General features: G+C 38.0%; 1 protein-coding gene and 1 pseudogene across 1 annotated transcript in view; one reads left to right on the top strand and one right to left on the bottom strand.

Annotated features, from left to right (window-relative positions):
- The first annotated feature begins 952 nt into the window (after positions 1-952).
- LOC114506800 lies at positions 953-2,305 on the top strand (annotated as a pseudogene).
- Positions 2,306-19,820: 17,515 nt separating this feature from the next.
- NDC80 (NDC80 kinetochore complex component) overlaps positions 19,821-21,575 on the bottom strand; it is a 50,083-nt gene continuing 48,328 nt past the window's right edge. The window contains exon 17 of the mRNA XM_028524807.2: positions 19,821-20,653. Coding sequence (XP_028380608.1) covers positions 20,516-20,653 — 138 coding nt within the window. The 3' untranslated portion in view covers positions 19,821-20,515. The remainder of the gene's footprint in view (positions 20,654-21,575) is intronic.

The following is a 21,575-nucleotide window of genomic DNA, read 5'->3' as shown; positions in this document are numbered from 1 at the left end:
AAAATGAGGGTAGTATAAACAGCCTCTGGAAGGAACTTAAGAGGTCCAACATTTGGCTCATAGGGGTGCCAGAAGGAGAAGAGAAAGAGCAAGAAATTGGAACTCTATCTGAAAAAATAGCGAAAGAAAACTTCCCTAATTTGGGGAAGGAAATAGACATGCAAGTCCAGGAAGCACAGAGTCCCAATTATCATGGATGCAAAGAGGCCCACTCCAAGATACATCATAATTAAAAGGCCAAAGATTAAAGAGAAAAAGAGACTCTTAAAAGCAAGCGTAAAAAAGTTAGTTACTGGAAGGTTGCTAGATGGGAGGAGGGAGGAGGAGAAAGGGTGAAGAGGTGAAGGGTTTAAGAAGTACAAATAGGTAGTAAGAGAATAGACATGGGAATATAAAGTACAGTATAGGAAATGGAGTATCCAAAGAACTTATACACGTTGACCCATGGACATGGACAATGGTGTGGGAATTGTCTGAGGGAGGAAGGGGCATTGGGTGGAGGAGGGCAAAGGGGGAAAAATCGGGACAACTGTAATAGCATAATCAATAAAATATAATTAAAAATAAATAAATAAAAAGTAAATTATGGAAACCTTAGTAATGTAGTTGATAAGGTAGACCTGATTAATATATCAAATTGTATGTCCTAAATACATGAACACTCACAAAAACCATTAAGCCATAAAGAAAAACCTCAGCAACACCCAAACAGTAAAGAGTAAAGATAGCATTCTTTGATTACAATGCAGTATAACAGAAATTAGTAAAATTAGGGGGACAAAATTCTTTCTATGTGCAAAATTAAAAACTATTTTAAACAAAATTTAGAAAAGGGGGAAACCATTAAATGAAATTGTAGACAATAAAAACACAGTATGTAAAAACTCGTGAAGTCCATGTGCTCCTGTGGCTCAGCTTCCTTGTTTCTCAGCTCCCACTCTCCTCTATCACAATGCAAGAAGAAATTGCTGAGCTCATCATTGACAATGGCTTTGGCATGTGTAAAGCTGGCTTTGCTGGAAATGATCACTCCCAAGCTGTGTTCCCTTCCATTGTTGGGTTGCCCAAGGTGTCATGGTGGGCTGGGGTGGGTGCAAAAATTCCAGAGCAAGTGTGGCATGCTGACCCTGAGGTACCTCAGCATGGCATAGTCATCAACTAGAGTGACCTTGGGAAGATCTGGCACCACACCTTCTATAATGAGCTACATGTGGCCCCTCCCTGAGGAGCACTTGGTGCTGCTGACTGAGGCTCCCCAATGCCAACAGAGACAATATGAACTCAGATTCTGTTTGAAAACCTCAACACCTGGGCCATGTGTGTGGCCATCTAGGCCTTGCTATATCTTTCTGCCTCTGGCTGCATCACTGGCTTTATAATGGAGCCTAGGGATGGAGTCATTCACATGGCACCATCTATGAGGTCTATCCTTCTTTACAACATCCTGCATCCAGACCTGGTTGCCCAGGACCTGATGGACTACCTTGTGAAGAGCCTCACAGAGCATGCCTACAGCTTCATCACCACAGCCAAATGAAAAATCATGCATGATACAAGAAGCTCTGCGATGTTGCCTTGGACCTGGAGCAGGAGAAGGCCACCACCAAGTCCTTCTCCTTGAGAGTGACCAGTTGCCCAACTGTCAGGTGATCACCATCTGGTGTTCACGGCACTCATCCAGCCTCCCTTCCTGGGTATGGAGTCCTGTGACATACACAAGACCATCTTTAACTCCATCATGAAGTGTGATATTGACATCTGGAAGGACTTGCATGCAAACACAGTGCTGTCTGATGGGACCAACATGTACTCTAGCATGTTTGACAGCATGCAGGGAATCATGGCCTTGACCTTCAGCACAATGAAGGTCAAGATCATCACTCCTCCTGAATGCAAGTACTCAGTGTGAATTAGGTGCTTCATCCTGGCTTGTTGTCCATCTTCCAGTAGATGTGGATCAGCAAGCAGGAATATGACAAGCTTAGCCCCTCCATTATCCATTGCAAATGCTTCTTTTTAAAAAAGATTTTATTTATTTATTTTCGGAGAGAGGAGAAGGGAGGGAGAAAGGGAAGGAAAGACACATCCATGTGTGAGAAAACATCAGAAATATCAATCAGTTGCCTCTTACATGCCCCCAGTGTGGACCTGGGCTGCAATCCAGGCATGTTCCCTGACAGGGGGTCAAACCAGCAACCTTTTGATTCACAGGCCAGTGCTCAATCCACTGAGCCACACCAACCAGGGGTACAAATGCTTCTAAATGGACTGTGAACAGTTGCATACCATTTGCTGCATGAGTTAAATCAGAAGTGTACTATTGTCCTACTTCATGCTAGTCTCATGAAACTGGAATAAACATTTTAAAAGAAATTTGTCTTTGAAGTTTTTATCTGATACAAGTTGGATTCTAGAATTTGTTGCTAATTTTGATGTTGTATTCAAGTTAAATGTTACCTTTGCACACATTTTTTCTCATTTTATTTATGTATTTATTTTTTACTGTTGTTCAAGTACAGTTGTCTCCATTTTTCCCCCACCACTTCCCTCCACTCCAGCCATCCCTACATCCCACCCCTGATTCTACCCTCTTGGTTTTGTCCATGTGTCCTTTATAGATGTTCCTGAAAACCCTTCCCCCTCCCCCCCCATTATCCCCTCCTATATCCTCTCTAGTTACTGTCAGTTTGTTCTTTAAGTGGAACCTAATCAACAAAACAAACAAGCAAGAGACATTTAAATTAGGAATCTTTGTATACATTTAATACTTTGTATATATCTTTGATTTAAACTCAGTACATGCAGCTAGGTCACTTCCTGACTGAGATGAGAGAACATGTTTATGGAAGAGAAATTGGCTTGCTGAGAATCTGCAAGACCATCAAATTCTTGATCTCTACATGGTATTAACGTGTACAAGCTAACTCTTCCAGATTCTTTGGGAGGATGGCAGGAGTTCTTGAATCAGCTGTCATTTCTGTCTTGCCAGGCTAACAGTGTTTGGAAAGTATAAGACTTCAAACTCAGTTTCCTTTCTTAGGATGTTTTCCTGCCAGAATTGTGGGTTGCTATTTGTTTTGAATTGGAAAAATGGTTTGCATTTACAGCTGTAAATTTATTCATTCTTTTACTTTGTGTAACGTTTTTTTAAAGATTTTATTTATTTATTTTTAGAGAGGGAAGGGAGGGAGATAGAGAGAGAGAGAGAAACATCAATGTGCAGTTGCTGGGGGTCATGGTCTGCAACTCAGGCATGTACCCTGACTGGGAATCGAACCTGCGATACTCTGGTTCGCAGCCCGAGCTCAATCCACTGAGCTATACCAACCAGGGTTGTGTAAAGTTTTTGTAAACAATTCTCAATTCTTTAAGTAGTAACAACAAATTTTAATTTTCTATTGTCAGGTAGGGACATTAGGAGCCAGCAACATGTCATTGTACAAGCAAAATAAAGTGCTTAAATAAACCTGAAAAAAACTAACAAACAGAAACATTTGTGGAATAATACTAAAGTATAACTCAGAGAAAAATTCATAGTCTCAATACTTACATTAAAAAAAAGAATTAAGATAAATGAATTAAGAGTCTAATTCAACAAGTTAGGGGGGGAAACAAAATAAATTAAAGGAAAGCAGAAGGTGTTAGTAAAGAAAAAATAAAAATTAGTAAGTTAGAAAACAGAAGTACAGAGGTATTAAGTTAAAAAACTAATTCAATAGAGAAACATTATATGTTTTTGGAAAAACAGTAAGAGAGCAAATATGCAAGCAAAAAATATAGCAAAAAATATAATGCAAGGCAAAGAACCATAATGTAGAAAGTAAAGGGAATTGCAATTAACTGCTTTGTTCAGTTCTGTGCTAATCAGTTTAAAAAACTGTATTAAACAGAAAAATATCTAAGATAATATAATTTACCAGAACTATAGAAAAGATTAAAACAGAGACTTAATGAAACTCTGTAGAGAAATAGGTGAAGTTGTCAAAAGAGATACACAGAGAGCAGAACACCCTGTTGGTGAATTCTACCAAATTTGAAAAGCATGCAATTCTAATCCTAACGTTATTCCCAGAAAACATTTAAAAAGGAGGAAACATCTAATGTCTTCCTTTGAAATTATAACGGGGAGGGGTTGAAAAGCAGGAAAGTCTGCACATTTGTGCATCACCCAGGCAAAAGGGACATGCGTGTGTGACTCAGCAGAAACTAAACACAAAGGGCTGAGGCTTGGAGCTGGGAAGGTGATTGGATGGGAGCAACCTTATAACCCCCATCTACTTCTACATCACCGGGGATTATTGGGAGGGGGTCTTTAATCTATGGGCATGGAAAACATGTGCTTTTGCTCTCCTCTCTCCTGGCTGGCTGGTCCAGAGCTGGCGGATCATGATCCTGTATATGTGAGCCTGAGAGCCATATCCTCCGGGTGCATTCTCCGCGCCCCTCCCACTGCACTCCAAGACCTGCCTGGCCAGGAGCCCTGTGGGTGGTAGGCTAGTAAGACAGGAGGGAAGGAGATGGGGCTTGGGCTAGGGTGCAGGGGCATTTCCTGGAGGTATGGCAGCCAGGCAGCAAGCCCCTGCCCCTCCTCCCCACGGGAAGCCAAAGGAAGCCATCAGCATCAGCCACCCCCATCTCCCGGGTGCTCTCAAGTGGGGTCCTCATCAGCCGGGGTCATCTGTCCACTGCCTGTGAGCTCCTGGGGGTGGGGGGCCCACCAGCTGTAGCTACCAGCCTGCCTCTAGTGAGGGCCTCTCAGCATCATGTTCCACTTTCTTCCATGTTCCTACCCTGCAGGTCAGGGGTCTGCCACCTGGAAGCCACCTGGTGCACCTTCAGCTGACAATGACGGTTCCCACGATTGCTGCTGCTCTGCCTGCTCCAGCCCAGACTGGGCCTTGGACCCACCACACTCACGTGTGGGATGGGGCTTAGCAGACCATTGGAGGCAGCTCCTGCAGAAAGAGGATAGCCTGCCATGAATAGAATGCCTGGAGGTACAGACTCCAAAGGGTCGAAAGGATGGTACTTTAAGTGGGAGGAAAGGTTCCTGGTGCAAACTCAAACTGAGCTGGCAGAAGGTGGCAGGGTGATTTTCTTTGAGGTATTTTAAAGGAAATGGGCTTTGAGGCAGAAACCTGCTATTATTTCAAGATTTTTTAAAAAGATTTTTTAAATTTATTTTATTTTTAGGGAGGGAACGGGGGCGGGGGGGAGAGAGAGAGAGAGAGACATCAATGTGCGGTTGCTGGGGGTTATGGCCTGCAACCCAGGAATGTACCCTGGCTGGGATGTTTCAAGATTTTATACACACACACACACACACACACACACACACTTTAAATAAAGGGTTCCTTTTCCTTTCCACCAGACTCAGTCTCCAGAGTTTTTGTCTATGGGTGGTAAGCAGTAGGACCCCACTGGCTGTTCTGGAACAGCACTTGTTTTTCAGTTACAAAACCTGATAACAGACCATCCATCACACTTATGACTAGAAATACAAAAATATAACCTAAAATACAGCAGCATATAGAAAAAACAAAGAAAAGAAATACATCATCAAGTAAGGTTTATTCTAGGAATGCAAGGACGTTTATATGTTATAAAAACAATCACATGATAATATTCAGAGAGAATGGCATATTCATTGTCATAGATGCTTAAAAGTCATTTGAAAAATTCAACAACCATTACTAAACAGAAACAACAAAAATATAGCAACAACAAAATAAAATAAAAACAACAAATTAAGGAAAAATGACTTTCTTAAAATGTCCTATCTAACTCAGCACAGAAGCTGGTATTGTGATTAATGGAGACTACTTCAAGCATCTTTACTAAAGTTAGAAACAAGACAAGGATAGCTACTCTTACAAATAATTAATATTATGTTTGATTTACTGGTCAATACAGTTAGACAAAAGAGGGAAATTGGAGGTATAATAATTGGGAAGGTATAAATAAACTATTACTGTTTGCAGGTATTATGACTACATAACTGGAAAACCCGAGACTTGACATTAACAACAAAACTATTGAGTAATAAAGGATTCATAAATTAGTTATGTTATATAACTATATAGAAATCAATCTTTCATTTATACAAATTACAACCAAAGAGAAAGCATAGTAGAAAACACCTGTTTACAATAATAACAACAACAATAAAAATACCCAGGAAAAAAAAGAGGCAAGAATTTTATGAAAAAAACTTTAAAAAAACAACAGACGACTTCACAAATAGAACATACCATACTTTTTTTGTCAGGGAGACTCAACATCATAAAGAATCTCCATAATTTAATTGTGTTAATCCTAGTCCTAGAAGCAGAAGCCAAAATGGGATTAAGCAAGCAGGAATTTTATTAAGAGTAAAGGCTGTGTGAAAGGAAATAGAAAGGCAGTCGAGGAAGGCTGGGAGAGCAATCAAGCCCCAAAGTAATGAAGGGGGAGGAAGAGAAGGTAGGGTGGGTAGTCGGACTTTAAAAAAGCTGGCGGGTGTTCTTGAGCCAAAGTCAGTATGTTCCCTGTAGCAGGTGTTCTGTGAGGCATATCTTTATAGCTGCTACAGTTCACTGCTCACACTATACACATCTACTTTACCTGGGCAGCAACTCCTCTGTGGTTCTCATGTATATTTCTTCCTGAGGAAATGCAAAAGTGGAGTTAGTGGGGAAAATGTGAGTCTCTGATGCTGTGGCTGATCTTGGTCATAATTGGTACTCATCCTCTCCCATCTTCACTGTCCATTTGAAATTTTCCTTATCCTCAACTGTCGCTTGGGCTTACCTGGTGCTGTGACTCAAACCTTCATATTCAAAGGGTCTGAACATGTGATAGCATTTTCCCCTCTCAGTTTGGGGTTGCTGCACTCCAAAACTGAACCATCTCTTCGTGGTTACAGTGGGGCAAAAAGATACCAAGATTTGCCTGAGGGAATCACCTGGTTCTGCTCCCATTTTGTATAAGGATCTCCAGCTCTTCCTGTTGAGCTGGGTCATTTGTTCCTCCCATGATGGTGGCTCCTTTACTCTCCTGACACTCCTTGAACACAAAGTGTCCAAAGTGTCCTGATGGCAGCTGTAACTAATAAATCAACAGTACTATTTCTATGTCCTTTGGCAAGAAAGTGTCCACTATGGGAACAGACCACTAACCTTGCAGACCTTGGGGGATGGGAAATACAAAATCCTCAATGGGTCACTGGGAGTGATGACAAGGGGGAGCAATGTTTGCTTCTACTCCTTAATTCCTACTTCCATGTAGACTTCCTATTAGGGACACAGCTCCATACAGAGCTCTCTGATTTAATAAATATGTTATGTCTTAAAGAGGGGCCCTATAACTTCAGAGTGTTTTTTGTAGGTTGGCATTTTAGATGCCCATTTAGAAGGCTGTCCTAGCATTCTAGAAGGTCTCTGTATAGTCTAGTCTAGTATATAATATGGCTAGTGGATCCATGCTCATGGGTTCACTCCAATATTTCTTTCACTGATCAGATGTTATATGTATGGAATTCCATGCCTGTGAGTCAACCATTTCATAAGATCCTGATAGTGGTACTGATTGAGGCTGTATAGGCAGGAAAGGCAAACTTTTACCCAGAATAGGTGGCTATCCTTGTGAGGATGAAACACTAGTCTTTCTGGAGTGGACAGAGCCTTATATATTCAGTTTGCCACCCAGTGGTCAGTTGGTCTCTTTCAAGGACAGGGGTTCAGTGTTGGTCTCTGTTGATGACAAAGTAGACATTCACAGGTAGTAGTAACTGAATCAATTTTGGGAAGCAGGAGTCCTTGCTATTGAGCCTACATAGAGCTCCTGCCTCTGAAAGCATGGCTATTCCCCTCAGGTGTCCTTCATACCAGTTCTGTCTAACTTTAACTGGCCAAGTAATTTTGTTAGTGCCTATTCTGTAGTAGGTATTTTCTAGCGGGATGTTAACATGTGATACTAACATCTTCAAACTTGGTGCCGGCTCACATACGTTCATCCAACAGCTCTATCCCTGATAACTTTGTCTCCTATCTTCTAGCTTTTTGCCTTCTAGGCCTTGATGAGTCAGCCAAGGCACCACCGCTGTGTTTGATCTGTATATATTCTCAACTCAGTCCACATCTCCTACTACACAAAGTGGACAGCCAGGTGCACTGCTCACAGTTCTGCCTATTAGGAAAAACTTCCTTTGGCACAGTTTTCTGAATATGGCTGCGTGGCACTTACAAGTATTTTTCCTTTGGACTTCATATACAAGCTGACTCACATAAAATCAAGCTTGAGATTTTTCTCCTTTTTCAGCAGGTTATGTGGGACTTCTATGTCCATAGGTGAAAACTGGGGCAGAAGCACTAGTGCACCTGTAGCATGTCACATGAAGGTCTTAACTGCTTACTTGGGCAGCTTCTTTGTGTTCTCTAGACCTGCTTGAATTGATCCTAAATGTACCATTTCCATCTTATGATGGACTGCTCTTGGGTCTGTCTGTCTCTATGACTTCGTGGGTCACAATGGGAAGTTCCAGATGCACAGTCACTTAATGGTCAAATGTTAGGCTTCTGTCAAGGCCCTATAACATGTCAAGAGGTATTTCTCAAAGGGTATTCCCTTATCTGCACTGATGGAATGACTTTATTCTATGACCCCACACACCTGCCACTTGGATCTCTCACTGGAACTTACATGAACTCCACAGTATTTTCCAACACCATGAGGTCTACAGGATTCTGTGACTCAAGAAGCAGGACTGATTGCACCACAGCCTGGACTTGCTGTTCCTGGCCCCACCTAAGCCTTGCTGGTCACTTAATGTATGGGTTGGAACAAACTTCCTGGGTGTGGGATGTGTTATCTCCACAACTCAAAGTTGACCAGGTACTATATTTTTTTCATATGGCAGGGAATGCAATATGTAGCAATTTGTTTTTTCCTTTGGAAGTGATATGCTGGCATGTCCCTAACAACTGGACCCCAGAAAACTTGACTGAAGTGGTAAGTCTCTGAATCATTTTAGGGACTCTTTCCACCCTTCTGGAGCATATGTATATTACCAACATCACCAGCATCCTCACCACCTCTTAGTCATCCTGTTCAATCAGGGTGTAATGGATCAGTATGTTGTCCAGTGGTCCAAATATATTATGAAAAAAGGTGGGAGAGTTAACATAGCCTATGACAATGCTGTAAATGACTAAAATGGCATGGTAAAGAATGTAGTTACCAAACTAATGGCAATGATACCATATCTGGAATAGTAGATGGAATAGGGATTACTATTGGGTTAAGTCTGTGGTAGTCCCCAGTCATTCTCCAGCATCCATCTCACTTCTAAAGGAGTCAGATTAGTGAATTAAAGGAGATATGATAACCCTCCCACCTCTGCATCTTTTAGGTCTTTTTTTTTTTTAAACCTCACCTGAAGATATATTACTGATTTTAGAGAGAAAAGGAGAGAAAGAGAAAGAAACATTGATTGATTGCTGTGTGTGTGCACCCCTACTAGGGATTTAACCCACAACCTAGGTATGTGCCCTGACTGAATTGCAATCTTGAGATTGAACCTGAAACTGGTGCACAGGACAATGCTCCAACCAACTGAGTCACCCAGTCATGGCTTAATCCTTTAGGTCTTTAATGGGGATACGAATCTCTCCCATCTTCACGATACATCATTTTTATTTACTATCTTAGACAACCAGGCAGTTTCAGCAGTTTTCATATTCCTTTTCTCACTATAATGGCTCTTATTCCACATACTAGGTACCCAATATGAGGTATATTCTGGATCTCAAGTATACCAATTTCAACTATGTACTTGGAGGTTGAGGAAATATCTTTTGTGTGGATCCACAGACCCAATAGGTATGCTATGAGCCAGATCTTAGCCAGGACTTAATCAATTACTTAGTCTTTATAGGCCACACTCTAATAAAGGAGGCATAATGGTGCATTTAGTCAATGTCAACTCAGCCCTGAGTCAAAAAGTCCTAAAACTTTTTAGTTCCCTTTCCACAGTGTAAAAATCACTCAATAAATAGCTGTAGGTCTCTTTGGTGAAGAACTGAGGGATTTATCACAGTATGTACAGGCCAAGTGATTGGTGGGTTCTTCCTTCTAGACTCAGCTAACTCTTAAGTTAACAAGTTTTAGATGTGAAAATGGCCAGGACCTGGGAACTAAGCAAGGGATTTTATAGAGGTGGTTACGCTGAGACTCCTACTCAAACATTCGTGCTTCTTGTTGATTGTAGGGTTAAAAGCACCCTTGTTCAATTTCTGTGTTAACCTAAAACTGCTCTAAAATATTTTATTAATTTTTAAAAAAGATTAAAAAACCTCAATCCTTGTTGGATGAATATAATGTGAAGGCATCCATAACTTTTTGGACTATAGTGTGACAGAGTTCAGGAGAGTTAACATAGTTCTGTCATTCCTTTTTGCTCTTGAGGACATCATCTCTATTAACTACCTCCACAACTTCTACAGATTAAGCCCCCTTCACTACTCTTCTGCTGTTGCCCATCACTATGGCAGCCTTATGGCCTTTCTTACTTCAGATCTCCATCATTTCAATAGGTGTTCCTGAGCTCAGCTCTGTGCCTGTCTCTAACCACTATCATCTCAGCCTGGAGAAGAGCTACCACTGACTGTCCCCACTCAACGAAGTGGTCCCAGTGTCCTTAATGGATGTGATGTTCTCAGGGTCCTCCTGTGGAACACAGGGGCTCTTCTGGCTTTTCATTATGTAATTCAGCATGTTCACTTCCTTCAGCTTTTCCATTCCTTCCTCATACTTTCTGCCAGGGTAACTCAGGCATTTCCACTTGTTGAGAGTTAGCCATCATCTTATCCAGTCTCCAAAGATACGTTAAGCAGTGAGTTTGCCCCATTGCCTGGGGTCCTATCCATGGTGCTAAATTGCTTATCCTAAAAATTAGTCTCTGTCCTGGCCAGGTGACTCACTTATTTTGAGCATCATCCCATACACCAAAAGCTTGTGGGTCTGATTCCTGGTCAGGAAACATACCTAGGTTTTGGGTTCAATCCCTAGTTGGAGCACGTACAGGTGGCAACCCACTGATGTTTCTCACATTGATGTTTCTCTCTACCTCCCCTTTTCTCTCTCTCTAAAATCAATAAAGATATCCTTGGGTGAGAGTTTAAAAATGATGAGTCCCTAAGTCATTGAATTTTTGCTTATGATAGTCATGTTCTAGTTCACATTTTCAAGCACCTGAGTAGTGTTGGCTAGGAACTGGTGATATTTGTATGAACTCATGGTTTCCAACATATTGACACAGATTTATAAATAAAGATGTGTGTATATGTACAAATACTTATATTTTTTAGATCTGCCCTTGGAGAAGATCTGAAAGCATTGGCACTTTAGGAGCAATAAATCCACAGAGTGCTCATATTTTGGTTTCAAAATATTATTGTCCCTTGAAAGGGACCAGGCATCCTTGCAGATTTGGCAGATTCCAGGGGTGGGACAGGGAAAGTACAGAATGAGCCTGGAACATCTTATACTGCAAGAAAGCAAGAAAGCAAGAAAAATGCTTGAGGAATGATGAAGAAATGTCAAAAAAGGGGCACAGGAGCCAACTTGAAGGGGTTCCACTGGTCACATGTGGAACAATTTACACATCAAAATAAATTATAGTTACAGATCACAACCCATTGATGAAGAAGAACCCATGGGTTCATATTAATATAAATAAATGAATTTTAGAGAAGGGAAAGTTCTTCCTTACCATAGAATGACAACTGACTAGTGTAGAGAAAATGGACAATATAAGTAGAAATTTAAAAATTGCTTTTTGCCATTTAAAATTTCTATAATTAGAAATTTAAAATTTCACTGAATGGAAATTGAAATCATATTACTAGCATCTTCTTGGACCACCATGGTATGAAACTAGAAATCAATTACAAAAAATGGAATAACACATAAACACATGAAGGCTAAATAATGTGCTATTAAACAATGAATGGGATAAAAAAAGAAAAAAATACCTTGAGACAAATGATATTGCAAATACAGTGACTCTAAAATTTATGGCACACAGCCAAAGCAGTTCTAAGATGGAAATTCATAGCAATATAGGTCTATCAAGAAAAAAGAAAAATTTAACAAACTAACCTTAAATCTATTAAATGAACTAGAAAAATAAGAAAAAATAAAGACCAAAGTGAGTAGAAGAAAAAAAATAATAAAGATCAGAGCAAAAATAAGTGAAATAGAGTCTAAAAAATACAAAAGAACAATAAAACATGGAGCTGGTTGTTTGAAAACATAAACAACGTGATAAACCAATAAAAAGAAATGGAAAAGGAGAAGTGAAAATTGAAAGTACAAAAATATAAATAATTCTAAGAAAACTGTACAAACAAGGATATGTCAACAAATTGGACAATCTGGAAAAAACTATTTCCTAAAAACACATAATCTTCCAAGACTGAATCAAGAAGGAACAAAAAAATGTGAACTGACTGAAAACTACCAACGAGGTCAAATCAGTTATCTAAAAAGTGCCAATAAACAAAAGTCCTGAACTGGATGGCTTCACAGGAAAGTTTCACCAAAATTCAAAGAAAAATGAACTTCTACCTTCCCAAACTATTTCAAAAAATTCAATAGGAGGGATGGCTCCCAGTCATATTTTATGAGGCCAGCATTAACTTGATTCTAAAACCAGAGAAAGGCATTTAGAGCAAAAGAAATTTATAGACCAACATCTCTGAAGAACATAGATGATAAAATCTTCAACAAAATATTAGCAAACCAGATCCAGCAATACATTAAAAAGACTGTACACCATGATCAAGTAGGATTTATTCTTGGGATGCAAGGTTGGTTCAATATCTGCAAATCAATTAATGTGATACACTACATAAGCAAAATGAAGGATAAAAATCATATAATCATAGCAATAGATGCAAGGAAGCATTTCACAAAATCCAGCATCCATTTTTGATAACAACTCTCAACAAAGTGGTAATAGAGGGAACATACCTTAATGTAATAATGCCCAAACATAATAAAGACCATATATGACAAATTCATAGCTAACATTGTATTTAACAGGGACTATGAGGGGGAGTGCCTGTTCTGAAAAATAATGGAATTATCTTCTGCAGAGTGGGCCCCTTATAGTACAGGCTTCCCCTGTATTACATGACATAAAAACAATGAAACAGAGAGCCCAGAAATAAACCCACACCTATATGGTCCATTAGTCTAGGACAAAGAAGGCAAGAATACACAATGGGGTAAAAACAGTCTCTTCAATAAATGGTATTGAGAAAACTGGACAGATACATACAAAAAAATGAAATGACCATTTTTTTAAAAAAACTATCTGTAAGAATAAACTCAAAATGAATTAAAGACCTAAATGTAAAACTTGAAACTATAAAACTCTTAGAAGAAAACTTGGACTCAGTCCCTCTGACATTGCTCTCAGTAACACTTTTTTTGGATAAATCTCATTAGTCAAGGGATACAAAATTAAAAAAATTAAAAATTAAAAAATGGGACTCCATCACACTAAAAAGTTTTTGCACAACAAAGGAAACCATCAACAACACAAAAAACAACCTACTGAATCAGAGAAAATATTTGCTAATGATACATCCAATAAGGGGTTAATAGTAAAAATTTATAAAGAATTCATAGAACTTAACACCAAAAAAGACAATCTGATTAAAAATGCATAGAGGACCTGAACAGACATTTTTCTAAAGATGACATACAGAAGGCCAATAGACACATGAAAAGATGCTCAACATCACTAATCATCAAGGAAATGCAAATTAAAACCACAATGAGATATCACCTCACACTTGTCAGAATGATTATCATCAATAAATCAACAAAAAACAAGTGTTGGTGAGGATGTGGGGAACAGGAAACTCTCACAAACTGTTGGCTGGAGTGCAGACTGGTGCAGCCACTATCAAAAACAGTATGGAGGTTCCCCCCAAAATTAAAAATAGAACTACCTTATGACCCAGCAATTCCATTTCTGGGTATCTCTCTGAAGAAATTCAAAGCACTAATTTGAAAATGCACATGTATCTATATCTATGTTCACTGCAGCATCATTTCAATAGCCAAGATGTGGAAGCAACCTTAGTACCAGTCAATAGACTAAATAGATTTTATAAATGGCATATTACTCAGCTACAAAAAAGAATAAATCTTACCATTGCAACAAAATAAATGGACTTAGAAAGCATTATGCTAAGTGAAATAATTTAGGGAAAGACAAATACCATATAATTTTACTTATATGTGTGAAATCTAAAAAACAAAATAAAGAAAACAGAAATAGACCATAGATAAAGAAAACAAACTAGTGCTTGCCAGGTGAGGGCATGAAGGGTTGGATGATAAAGGTGAAGAGATTAAGAAGTATAAGTTAGCAGTTACAAAACAGTTACAGGGATATAAAGTACAGCATAGGAAACGTAATAGAGCATATTGCAATAGCTATATGGCTTCAGATGGATATTAAATTTATTGAGGGATCACTCTGTAAGTTATATAAATGCCTAACCACTATGCTGTGTACATGAATTAGTATAAAATTGAATGTCAACTGTAATTGAAAAATAAACTTAATGCACATCACTTAATGTATAATACAGTTCATAATACTGTGTTGTATATTTGATAGTTGCCATGAGTAGATCTTAAACGTTTTCATTATAAGATAAAAAATTCTAACTATGTATGATGATGTGTGTTAACTAGGCTGATTGTGGTTATTCGTCTTTTTTTAATCCTCACCCAAAGATGTGTTATTTTAAATTGATTTTAGAGAGAGAGGGGGCAAGACAGAGAGAGGGGGAGATACAGAGAGGGTGGAGAAAGGAGAGAGAGAGAGGGGGGGGGGGAGAGACATCAGTAGATTGCCTCCCATACCCTCCCTCCTTCCAGACTGGGGATCAAACCCAACAAACCCACAAACCCACAACCTAAGTATGTGCCTGACTGAGAATCTAACCCATGATCCTTTGGTGTATGGGACAATGCTCCAATCAACAGAACCACCCAGCCAGGGATCATTCAGTTTTCAATATATACAAATATTAAATCATTATATACCTGGAACTAATATAATGCTGTATGTCAATTAAAAATCACTTTTTGGTAACCATCATAATAATAATTTATTCAAGAGACATAGAAAAACCAGTAGGAGAAAGTTTGATCATGAATAGTATATTTGGTCTTAAACTATCCTCCCCACTTAATTATAAGGGGAGACATTAGTGTCCTTGTAGATACCACCAAAATGAAGTGATATGGTTAACATTAATGGGAGCAACAAACATCATGTACCTTTTGATGCAATGTACTAAAAAGAACTTGACATCACTTCTGTGATGTCCTTGAAGAATATATACCCTATCTAATTAACACATTAAACAAAAATTGAGGGACAATCTATAAATTACTAAAGTATTAAAAAATGCTAAGCTCATGAATGTTAAAACAGAATGAGGGAACTCTTCTGGCATGAAGGAGATTAAAGAAATCTGACAACTAAATGAAATGTGTGATCTTGGAATCCAATCCTGGACCAAGAAAAAAAATCCTAATAAAGAATATTATTGGAACAATTGACAAAATTTCAGTAACTTCTGTAGATTGGGTACTAATGTACTGACACTAACTTCCTGTTTTGACAATTGTCCTTTGGTTATATAAGAGATTTTTTTTTGTTTTTAGGAAATACATATTGAAGCATTTAGAGATAAAGGGGTATAATGTCTGTAATTTGCTTACAAGCAAGTCAAGATATATAAATAAATAGATAGGAAGGTAAAGCAGTGGAAGAGAATGGTAAATAAATGGAGTAAAATATTAGGAAATTGAAAGGGAGAATTTTTATTAGTTTTGCAACTTTCAGAAGTCAAATTATTTCAAAATTAAAAATTAAAGAAAATAGATTTCTGTAGAGGAAAGAATTAAAATAGTAACATTGAAAGAAAGGTAAAATAAGAGATTAAAAACAACTGAGGGGAGGCTGGTGTAATCAGACACAGGATCAAACATAAGCTAAACAATAAATAATTGATGCCCCTAAATGGAACTGGAAACTATAACTGAACTATTCTATGACAACTCGAAGTTATGTGGAGGTAGATTTTAAGAAGGTAAAACTTCTGGCCAGCAGGGTTATCAACCATCTAATGTTTGAAGTAATAACTTGGAAGCAGTTCTATCATTGGAAGTATTTAGACAAGTGCTAATTAACCACATACAAAAAAGTCATGAGAGGCCCTGGCCAGGTATTCAGTGGGTTAGAGCATTGTCCCAATATATCATGGTTTTAGGTTCAATCTCTTGTCAGAGCACATACAAGATGCAACCAATGAATAAATAAGTGGAATGACAAATCCATGTTTCTCTTTTTCTTGAATCAATAGATGAAAAAAATTTCTTTTAATGCCATGAAAGGTATTCCTCATTGATTGAGAGGTTGAATTGTATTATCTAAAACCTTTTCTAACTCTTAGGATTCTTGGAGTTTTTAACTGGAATAATATGTCTCAGTGGTATCAGTTCTGAGGATAAAGCATATCCTTAGGAATTCAGAAGAAAACTTGTAGATTGAGGTTAAAAATGTTAAGTGGCAAGTGCTCTGTAAACACACTCATCACTTTGATTTCTTGAACATGTTCCAAGTTGTGCTTAGGTTATCACTTTGAACTTGGTATAATTTTTCTGTCATTCCTAAAGTCACTATTAAATAGTATTACATTACAGAGAATATTTAACTAGTGTTTTTCCTTTTAAAGTAATGCATCTCAAAATTTCGTGGGCATAGTAACAAAATGGGGACCTTTTTAAAATGCAGATTTGGACTCTAATTTTCATTCAGTAGTCAAAAGTGTAAAATTTCTAGAATAAAACACAGGTGAAAATCAGTAATTTTGGCAAAGATTCCTTAAATACTACACAAAATGCAGAGAGTATAAAAACAACAAATGGGGCTTTATCAAAATTTAAAGCTTGTTCTTCAAAAGACACTATTTGCGACAGCATGGATGGAACTGGAAGTTCCATGAAAGTATTATGCTAAGAGAAATGAGCCAGGCGGTGAAAGACAAATACCATAGGATCTCACCTTTAACAGGAACCTAATCAACAAAGCAAGCAAGCAAAATATGAGTAAAGACACTGAAATTGAGAGCAGGCTGACAGTGACCAGAGGGGAGGGAATTTCAGGGGAAAAGGGTAAGGGTTTGCAGGAATAATTACAAAGGACACATGGACAATAACAACGGGGGGTGGAAACAGGGGAGGGAGGTGGGGAGGCCTGGGATGGTGGGGAGGAGTGGGGGGAAAAGACAGAAAACTGTACTTGAACAATAAAAAAATGTTAAAAAGAAAAGAAAATGAAAAGGTGAATCACAGACCAGGAGATATTATTTACAAAATGTTTATCAAAGTATTTATATCTAGAATGTATAGAAACTCCTGCCAATCAGTAATAAGAAACAATCCAGTACAAATATGGGCAAATATTTGAAGAGACATGTCCCCAAGAAGATATACGAGGGGGGACCCAAAAACTCCTAATTATTTTCAAGGGGCCTTGTAGTACAGGCTTCCCCCACTAGGTGAGCATTCTAGGAATCCATCTGCATTAGTGTACAAGTTGCGTTTGCTGTGAGAAGTGCCTTCAGGCTTCAGTAAATTTTTTTTTGAAGCCTTTTAATACGTTTGTCCATTTCATGATGGGTGATTTATGAGCACACCTGCCTACACCTCGCTGAGTGTTCAGCATTTTTTGACCAAAAATGTCATGACCCTCATTACCTACCCTCTCTGTTCACTGGAACTTCCCCTGAGCACCCTTCCACCCCCCCACACCCCCCCACCCGTGAAAAAATTCCTTAAAGGGAAATGTTTTGCTGATGTGAAAGAGGTGAAACAAACAATGGTAGCAGTACTAAAAGGCATCAAAAGCAACAAATTCAAAAACTGTTTTGAGCAGTGAAAAAAACATTTTGATAGGTGTATGTATCAAAAACATTTACATTTTGATAGGTATATTGCATCCAGTAGAGAGCACTTCAAGGTGACTGAAATTTAAACATGTAAAAATAAATATAATTTTTAATAAATAAATTCATTTTTTGGGGGTCCCCTCATATGGCTGAGAAATAAGCACATGAAGATGTTTGACACCACTGGTCATTAGGGAAATGCAAATTAATATCAGTAAGATAGAACCATGCACACTTAGGATAGCTTAAATTAAAAAGACTGGTCATACCAAGAGTGGGCAAAATGTGGAACAACTGTAACTCTCATACACTGCAGAGAGAAACATGTTACCACCACTTCAGAATAACTTTGTTTTATGAAAGTTAAATATGCACCTAACCTATGTGAACTAGTCATTCTAATCCCAGGTATTTACCCAAGAGAAATAAAACTTATGGTGGGAATTCCTAACAATTTAGACCTGTCTAAAATGCTTGTATATCAATGTCCACAGATTTTATAATAGCCAAAAACTGCAAACAACTCAAATGTCAATCAAGAGTAAACTGATAATATATTCATATAATGGGCTACTACTCAGCAGTAACAAGGATGAATTATTGATATACAGTTGAATGTGGGCCTCAAAATAGTTATAAAGAAGCCATGCAAGTGTACATATTACATTTCATTTACATAAAATTCTAGAAAATGCAAACCAATCTGTAGTAACAGAATGGAGATCAAACACTTGCCTGGAAATGGTGTGGACAGGTGTCAGATGGGGCAATATAAAGTATGGCCAAAGGCCATGAGGGAAATTTAGTGATGACAAATACATTAGATCAACTATGACTTTATGGGAGAGTGTGCATAAATACATCAAAACCTATTAAAAGTTTAAATATGCAGTTTATATCAACACACTATAAAAGTGTAGATCCTGACTCAGTAGATTTGGAGTGGGGTCAAGAGTCTGCATTACCAAGCTCCCAGGTGATGCTGATGGTTTCCACACCATTTTGAGTGGCAAACCTTTGAGTAGTCTTTTTTTTAAAGGATCTTCTTTTATTTTTTATCTATTGATTGATTTTTAGAGAGAGAGAGGTTGATTTATTGTTCTATTTACTTATGCATTCATTGATTGCTTCTTATACGTGCCCTGACCAGGAATCAAACCTGCAACCTTGGTGTATCAGGACAATGCTCTAACCAGCTGAGTTACCTGGCCAGGGCTGAGTAGTCTTTATTTTGTCATATATATGTCATTTGAGTACACAATAAATACATTGTACCATATTGAATAGTGCAGATAAAATCCATCACTGGAGGAAGTTCTGTAGGACATCAGTGGTCAAAATTCTTGAATATATTGGTAATTATCCATCTTACCCTATCTACTATGTATCTCCAACTATGACTGAACTGCACTTTCAGACTGAATGTTCTCCCTTCATAAAGCTTAGCTGGAATTCCAGTTAAGTTTGTATAGTGTATTTCATTTTTCATGCTATTTAGAGTTGCATCAGAATCGAAACAAAGTTTAAAGAATAGAGTTCAACTGAAGGCAGATGTTAAATTTAAGGAGCTTCCTAACAGTTTAGACATGCCTAAAAATCTCATAATGTAACACTTCCTCAGCATCCAGCACATTCATATTTCATGGCTCTGGTGGCTGTCCTCAGGATTATGTATTGACTCAGTAAATTCCAGTGTGGCTTTGACCACCAAGATCTGTGACCTGAGATAAACCAGAACTTCTCTAGGAATGAACTTTCATCTCTAAAATGAGGAGGTTGAACTAAGTTATATTATGCCTTCTGATTCTCACATTCCATATTCTTCTGCTTATTTCAGAGTAAAGATGACAAAAACCCAGAAAGAATTTTAGCTTCTTGGCTCTGAATAAGGAGTGGGTTAAATACAGATGCAGAGTCATTAAGAACATTTTTTAGTTGAACAGTACCAACCCTGCACAGTTTACACCAGGGACTGGCTGTGTTTTTGTTTTTTATAAAGGGCCGGAATAATACACATTTTTGACTTTGCAGGCCATATGGTCTCTGTTGCATATGCTAAACCTTGCCATTATAGTATGAAAGCAGTCATAAACAATACTTCAACGAATGGGTGTGACCAGATTTGGCCCACAGGCAGTTTGCTGACTCTTGGTTTAGATCAAAATACCTTTTTAATTATCTGAAAATAGGCAGAAAATCAAGGAAAAAACCACTTTATTGATAACATTTTATTAACTCCGGGTACATAATATAACTGGTCCTCACATCTAAAGACAACAAACCAGCAAATTTTCATAATGTCAGGTTATATATACTTTAAGTTAATGAACTAGATATATAAAACCTATAAAATATTTCACAGGCATGGGAAGATATGTTCATGAGACTTCATTGTAAGAAGAGGTATAGAATGTCAGAGATTTTTCAAACCTACAAAGGAATTTCAAAATTTACACTGTTTACAAAGTTCTTGCTTGGGTAACTTTTAATCTTCATTCATCAGAAGACTTAATTAGAGCAGCTTTCTTCTTATACTTTTCTCCAATCTCTCTAATATTTTCCAAGAGATCTTCAGACACATGGTCTTCATACTCTCTATCGACTTTAGCAATCTGCTCCTCAAGGTGTTTCTAGTGGAAACAATTAGCAATTGTTAATGTAAAAACATAAATTTACAGACAAGAGTACACCCTTTGTAAGAAAAGGATTAAAAGGAATGCTCTTGTATCCATCATGTAGGATCCTTTGTGCTCTTTCCAAATCATATCCTCTTTTCTCCCCAGAGGCAACTACTTTCCTAAATGCTTTTCTTTTCTTTATATACTATGCACACACACACACAGACACAGGTGTATGTACTCTAAACAATATAGTTTAGTGGAACATGGTTTCAACTTCATATTTATTGCATTATATTAAAGGTAACATTCTGACTTTTCTTCAGCCAGTATTTTAAGATTCATTCATGTTAATACATACCACTACATTTATTCATGTACTGCTATACAGTATTCTATATAATGAATATACCCTTTACCTATACACTTTACCATTAATGAAGTTTTTATTCCCAGGCATGGGAGGCTGAGTAGCAGCCTCTCCAAAGATGTCTATGTCCTAATCCCCAGGACTTGCGAATTTGTTATCTTACATGGCAAAAGAAACTTTGCAGGTATAAGTTAAGGATCACAATAAGAGATTATTCTGTGCTACACTGGTAGGTCCAACATAATCACAACGCTCCTTGGAGGAGGCAATGAGCAGTGTGACAATTAGAGAAAAGATCTCAAGATGGAAGAGAAGTCAGAGGATAGGAGATGCTGTGCTAGGAGGAACAGGCCACAAGCCAAGGACTGAAGGTGGCCTCTGGAAGGACTGCAGCCAGAGGTCCCATTTTAGACTTCTGACCACCAAAAACATCAGAAATAAATTTGTGTTGCTTTAAGTTATTCAATTGGCAATAATTTGTTGTGGCAACAATAGGAAACTAATACACTAGGTTATTTGTTTTTTTACTATTTCAAATTTAATAACATAGCAAAGCACAATTTA

The sequence above is a fragment of the Phyllostomus discolor genome, chromosome 9 (assembly GCF_004126475.2).
Source record: "Phyllostomus discolor isolate MPI-MPIP mPhyDis1 chromosome 9, mPhyDis1.pri.v3, whole genome shotgun sequence".
Classification (NCBI taxonomy): Eukaryota; Metazoa; Chordata; class Mammalia; order Chiroptera; family Phyllostomidae; genus Phyllostomus; species Phyllostomus discolor.
This window is presented reverse-complemented; position numbering and strand designations above follow the sequence as displayed.